Genomic DNA, 6674 nt, shown 5'->3' on the forward strand with positions numbered 1-6674 from the left:
AGTTTGATGAATTTGGCGATAAAAACGGAATACTTTGCCTATTTCCAAGCTTTTAAACAAGGCAATGTCTTTAGCGAACATCATCCCGCCAGCGAACCAATGGCCTTCGCCCATGATCTAGCAGTTTCTGCTCGCAATTTCGCAAGCAATCGCATAGTCACGCGAGCAGCGAGCTCCAATCTCCACCATTGAGTGACAAACTCCACAGTGAGCATCGTCCAGCGGCCCCGCAGGCTCAGCTCAAGTTCATCAATCTCGCCACAAGGTTACCAAACTTCGCATCAAGTTCGTCGGACTTCAGTGAGTCTGCAGCAAGTTTAGAGCCATCCCCAGACCGGCCATGGGAGGTGGCTCCAACCACCCCCATAACCAAAAATGGGGTGGCCGGCTACCCCTTGGCCAATCGGGCACCCCATTTTGTTTTAGGCTACGGTTTAGTTGAAAACGGTACCGTTTTTCACTACCGGATGCAAGCCGGATCCGTTCACGACCTGTCATGTCCACTTGCACAATTATTCCATAAACTTGGCCAACTAAATTGATGTAGATATGCACGGAGGGGTGTAAACGAGCTGAGCTTGAGCAAGCTTCCCTTGTTTGGGCTCGGCTTGTTTAAATTTTACTCGAGCTCGAGCTTGAGCTCATAATAAGTCGAGCCGAGCCGAGCCAGTTCATGAGCTAGCTCTTATATTTAATTTAATTAATTTAATTTATTAATTAATTTTTTTTATTATAAATTTAAACTTCAAGTATTCTTAAACGACTCAAGAAGCCAGCTTGCATATGCGCATTTGCTTAGTCTGGCTAGCGGTGTATGGAGCCCGAGTCAATACAATAAGGCACTTGGTTTCGAAGAAAGAGGATATGCATCATTTTATAATAAAATGATGCTATTAGGAAAAAAAAAAAATCATCAATTTTTAATATTAATATGAGGAATTATGTGAATAACTACAAATTCGAGCCTTATACGAGTTGCTCACGAGCTTAGCCGAGTCGAGCCGAGCTAGCTTTGTTTAATATTTGAGCTAGGATTCATATTCACGAAACGCTTCATTTAATATTCGAGTCGAGCACGAGTCGAGTTCTAGCTTGCTCGTGAGCGGCTTGCTCTCTTAACAGCCCTATGCACCCCACCTTCATCTCCTTTGGGCTATGTTTTGTAATGCCTAATTTTTTTTTTTTTTTACTTATTTTTTTAATTGTAAAAATTGATTTATGTGAAAAAAATGTAAAAAATATATATTTAGTATAAAAAAGTGAAAATTTTTGTTTTATAGTAATTTTTTTATTTAAATAGTAATAAAAAATAATTAATATGATATAAAAAATAAAAACGTTATAAATTGAATTTTTGAAGAATAGCATCGGGTCAGTTTTTAGCAACAGAGCAAACCCACTCATTTTTATTTTTATTTTTATTTTAGAAATAAAAATAAAGGAAGAAGAGGGGAGTGGGATTTGCCAAACAAATATCATGTACACTAAAACACCGGATCTCTTAAACAAAGCAAACCCACTCATTTGTTCTCTCATTTTCATCTCACGGGACTTACCGCTTGTCACCCTTGGGCTTGTCAATCTTGCAATTCCTTCTGATCATCTTCTCCAATTTTTTTCCTCAACCAGCGCCTCTGCCCTCTCAGATCTGTATGATTTCTTTCTCATTTTCTTCCTCTCAGATCGACTTATACATTTTCATTTCCATTTCCTTCCGAACCCAGAAAACAACGACCACGCACCATTTCTTTTTCATTCTTGAACCAAGTGCCAGTATAAGTCAAACGATTTTGTTTTCATTCCAACGTAATTCTCAGTAACCAAACAGATGTAGAATGCCATCCACATACACAAAGAAATGCAGACAAGTTTGTGAGTTTGTAGAAGATTTTTTAAGGGAGAGAAGATAAGCAAACATGGCCGACAGTGTTGTCGCTTTCCTCCTAGGATACTTGCCCAATCTACTCATAGACGAAGCAAATTTCCTTGCTGGAGTGGAGGATAGAGTCAAATCACTTATTAGGGAGCTCAGAATGATAAATATCTTCCTGAAGAACTCATTGGGAAAACGGAACGATGAAATGGTGAAGGAGGTAGTCGGACAAATCAGGGAGGCGGCTTACGAGGCTGAAGATGTTATCGACAAATTCATCCTAGAGGTCACAGAATACAGGAAGAGGAGCACGATAGGGAGGATGCTTGATATCCCTTCTCACGCAAAGAGGATTCGAAATGTTGGAACGAAGATAGTAGGCATCAATGATACAATCAGCCAGATCTTCAACAATAGAGAAAGGTACGGCATTGAAGGAGCTGAAGCTAGTGTTGATGCGGAGGATGAAACATTGCACAGACATAGGAGACAAGTCGAGGAAGATGACGTGGTGGGCTTCGTTGATGACTCAGCGATATTGGTGAAGCAACTTACTCATGGGGATCGCAAGCTTGATGTCATTTCAATAATCGGTATGGGTGGGCTAGGCAAGACCACTCTCGCCAAGAAAGTCTATAATAATAAAATTGGCGTCATGAGTCACTTTAACTGCCGTGCATGGGTATATGCATCTCAAGATTTCAGAGCTAGAGATTTGTTGCTTCAAATTTTAAAGCAGATGCAAATACCAGATGGGTTGAGAAGGAAACTTGAAGGCATGAGTGAGGATGAATTAATAAAGGAGTTGTTCGAATACTTGAAAGAAGAGAGGTACCTAATAGTCATGGACGATATTTGGACAACTGAGGATTGGGATAAGATAAGAAATGCATTTCCTGATAACTCCAAGGGAAGCAGAATATTGATTACCAGTCGTATAAAAAAAGTGGCATTGCATGTAAGCCATACTCTTCCTTACGATCTCCCATTTCTTAACGAAGAGGACAGTTGGGAACTTTTTAAGAAAAGGGTGTTTCGAGGGAAAACATGTCCTGTGGAATTAGAAATTCCGGGAAGACAAATCGCAAAAGGTTGTCGAGGTTTACCCCTTTCAATTGTAGTATTAGCTGGCATTTTAACAAACAAGGAGAAGTCATTCCACATATGGTCGAAATATGTTGGTCATGTAACAACTTTCCTTGCTCGTGATGATGATATATGTCCAAAAATACTATTCTTGAGCTACACTGATCTACCCATGTTCTTGAAACCATGCTTTTTGTATTTTGGTATATTTCCAGAAGACATTGAGATCCCAGTAAGGCGATTAATGCATCTGTGGGTAGCGGAGGGCTTCATACAACACAATGACGATCGAAACATCGAGGATGTTGCTGAAGGCTACTTGGAGGAGCTCGTAGATCGAAGTTTGATCCAAGTGGCTAGTAGGAGAATAGACAGAGGAATAAAGACATGCCGTATCCATGATCTTCTGCGAGACCTCTGCATAAAAGAAAGTGCGGAAGAGAAGTTTCTGGAGGTTCAATCACGTAACAATTTCTCCACAAACAATTCCCGTAGACTATCCATCCTTGGTACTGATGGCAGTAGTACTCGTGGATACATGTCTTCAAACCCCTCTATCTCAATATATGCCCGTTCTTTGTTCTACTTTGGCAATGATGGTTTTTCTGACGAAGATGCCTGGACTTGGGTCCACAAAAACTTCAAATTAGTTCGGGTGCTTAATTTTGAGATTCTGCGAATCCCAGCCATGCCCAAAAGCTTAGCAAAATTGATCCATTTGAGGTACTTGAGGATGGAATTCAGTAATTCTCTGAGTGTTTTTCCAGATTGCATTGGCAACCTTACGAATCTTGAGACCCTTTACGTAAAGGGCTCTCTTACAGACAGATCTTGTTTGCCGAACGGGATATTTAGGCTAAAACGTTTAAGGAATCTGTACCTGTCCGATAGATTGCCGTTACCTTTCATCAGAAAAAAAAGATTGTCGTCACCTTGGGATTCGAAGGAAGCTCTAGGGAAGCTCGAAGTCCTTTCCATAGCATTTCTTCTGTATGATCGTCAAAAGAAAAGTTTCCCGGTCGTACTGGGCAAGTTTCCTAATGTTAGGAAATTAAAAATACAATTTGAGTGGTGTTCATTTGACTACGTGTGGCAGGCCCCCAATGTATTTCCATGCCTCCGCTATTTAAATCATCTTGAAATCTTGAGAATTGAGGATTGTTGCATGCTTCCTACCGATCCGAATTTATTTCCATCGACAATCACCAAGCTAACCTTAAAGAGTGTTGAGTTAGAAGTCGGCGGCGGCCTGACAATGCTGGGAAAGCTTCCCCAGCTTCGGATACTGAAACTAGAAGGTAGAGGTTATAAGCCAAATCGTGCCTTAGAAACTCAGCATGATATTAGTATCCGCGTCATTGCTGATTCGTTTCCTCAACTCCACGTCCTCAAATTGAATCAAATGAAAATTAAAGAATGGAAACAGGAGACAGGTGCAATGCCAAGCCTTATACGTTTGATTATCATCGAGTGCAATGAATTGATTAGCCCACCGGAACTATGGAGTTTGACCACTTTGCGAGATGTGAAGGCGATACGAAGTTCAGGCTGGGCAAGGATGCTTCGGGAGTTGCAGAAGGAGGTTGGGTTTAAGCTACTGATCCAACCTCCTATACCTGACTGACTCATTGACTTGGTGACATCATCCAGATCGAGAGCCAGCAATATCATGCCGGTATTTCTCATTCCCTGTAAGTAATTTTATTTTCTATTCTCATTCGAATTTGTCCCTTTTTACACTTCTATCTTTCCTAATGTAATTAGGAACATGTGTACGTTTTTTTATAGTTAATCAGTTAGATGATGGAGAACCCGGCCATGTGTACGTTTTTTTCATGTACGTGGAGGATATATATAATCAAGATTATGTTTGAGGATCGAGTTTGATCTCGAGTAAATTAATGAAGCGCTTGTGGGATACTGATGAACCAAATGTGACCTTGGTATTTGATGTTTATTTGGGCTTTCATTATATATACGTCTGGAGTTTGAAGATTTTACTTGGGGGTTGTAATATTTATATATTTGACTTGATGGTCGGTCCTAGACCACCACATTTGATGACCATGTTTGACTTATGTTATGCTATATATGTTGTGATGCTTTTAGTTAACTCTGTTTGTCATTCATTCATGGAAATATAGAACTGAGTATCTCATGCAGTTCTTTGGAGAATTAGACGGAGAGGCATATTGATGAATTAATTATTAGTCAATTAATTTTTCAGGGCATTACATTAATTTATTACTTGATAACGGAGAACTTCAACGGAAACTAAAATGGTGTTTCTTTCTATTACTCTTATGCGATTGTCCTGTTCAATTGCTATTATGAGTTACGTGCGTGAAATTGAATAGCACTCTCCATCATGGATTTTGGGGGAAAGGTCTTTGTTTCGTGGTAGGTGGTTTCAATTCTCCAGTTATTTGTTCTGAAACGTTCAATGCAGCAAAGGAAACATTCGCACTCACTGCAAACAAAGGAAACGTTAACCGTACGTTATTCTCTTATTGATATTTTTCTCTTTAACGTAACCGTTATTCTTTAATTCTTGCTTGTCTTTTATATACGTATACCCGCGAGATTCTTTATTATAATTTAGTTTTAAAATTTAAACGCATTTTCATTGTACTTTTTATTATATATTAAAAAAGACGTATAAAAAATGTATATCATATCTTTAAATAAAAAACATTTAAAGTTATAAATCAATGCATTACTAAACATAGTGATACAAACCATTGCATGAATGTATAAATTACAAAAAAAATATATATCATAAGCACTTTGTTTTATTTTAATCCATAAGAATTTAAACATGTAAAAATATTTGTTTCCATACGTATAATTTATAATGAAAAATCACATAGGCAGTATAATTCAATGGCCGAAAAACAGAATTTAATTATGTGAAAGCCAATCAAGCTATTATAAAGAGCCTTGAAACAGGTTGAATGGTAACAGGAGATGTGGGGGTAACTTGTGATATATATCAGAAAGAGAGGAAAAATAGGTCATAAAACTCACAGGATTATCTTTTTTTTATTTATTTTATTTTCCTAATTTCACCAATCTCATACCTAGCTAACTAGTAGTCAAGAATAATTTTGATGGAAAACAACAAGTTTAATTTATATTTGTTTTCTACTGTACGTGTCTATACCAAAAAATAGATGAAATCTTAGCCACTCCAATTTTATTATTTCTGGTTGAATTGAACTATATATATTAAATATGTTTTACAAACTTATTCCTTATTGTGATGTTTTTATTTGTGGTTTATTTCAATTGATTAAGATGGATTGAAGAACGATTGAGGTTAGGATTGAGCCTAGTAATAATAATAGTCTGATAGAAGAATATTGGTTGCTAAATATTATGAGTCGGGTTTTAATCTTTGAAAGGCTACGTACTCTGCCTCTCTACATATATCACATGCAAATTAATCATTACAATCTACAGGTTAATGCCCAAAGAAAGGAGCCAAATGTACCTTTGAAAAAAACGAGAGATTGCAATTTGCAAAAAGAAATGCACAGCACAATGGATATATTAATTTTCAGATCAATAATGGTGGGAGAGGCCGCCCACGCCCACGTCCACGTGAAAATACAGAGATAAAGCAACCAAATGATAATAGTAGGAAATAGAAGGACATTTGTCTTTGAAAAAGGAGAGATGACAATCTAAAAAAGAAGATGAATAATTGTAGAGA

The 6674-nt window shown here is 37.8% G+C and overlaps 1 protein-coding gene across 2 annotated transcripts; it reads left to right on the top strand.

The window, feature by feature from the left end:
- The first annotated feature begins 1525 nt into the window (after positions 1-1525).
- Positions 1526-5055, top strand: LOC132163984 (disease resistance protein RPP13-like). Of its 2 annotated transcripts, none has more exons than XM_059574381.1 (2): positions 1526-4650; positions 4748-5055. In XM_059574381.1, the coding sequence occupies exon 1, from the start codon at positions 1917-1919 to the stop codon at positions 4581-4583; it is 2667 nt and encodes an 888-aa protein (XP_059430364.1). In that variant the 5' UTR covers positions 1526-1916; the 3' UTR covers positions 4584-4650; positions 4748-5055. The 2 variants fall into 2 exon arrangements, with proteins under 2 accessions (XP_059430364.1, XP_059430372.1); XM_059574389.1 differs by having other exon boundaries at positions 1526-4634; positions 4748-4780.
- The last annotated feature ends 1619 nt before the right edge of the window (positions 5056-6674 follow it).

The sequence above is a fragment of the Corylus avellana genome, chromosome ca1 (genome assembly GCF_901000735.1).
Source record: "Corylus avellana chromosome ca1, CavTom2PMs-1.0".
In the NCBI taxonomy this organism is placed as follows: Eukaryota; Viridiplantae; Streptophyta; class Magnoliopsida; order Fagales; family Betulaceae; genus Corylus; species Corylus avellana.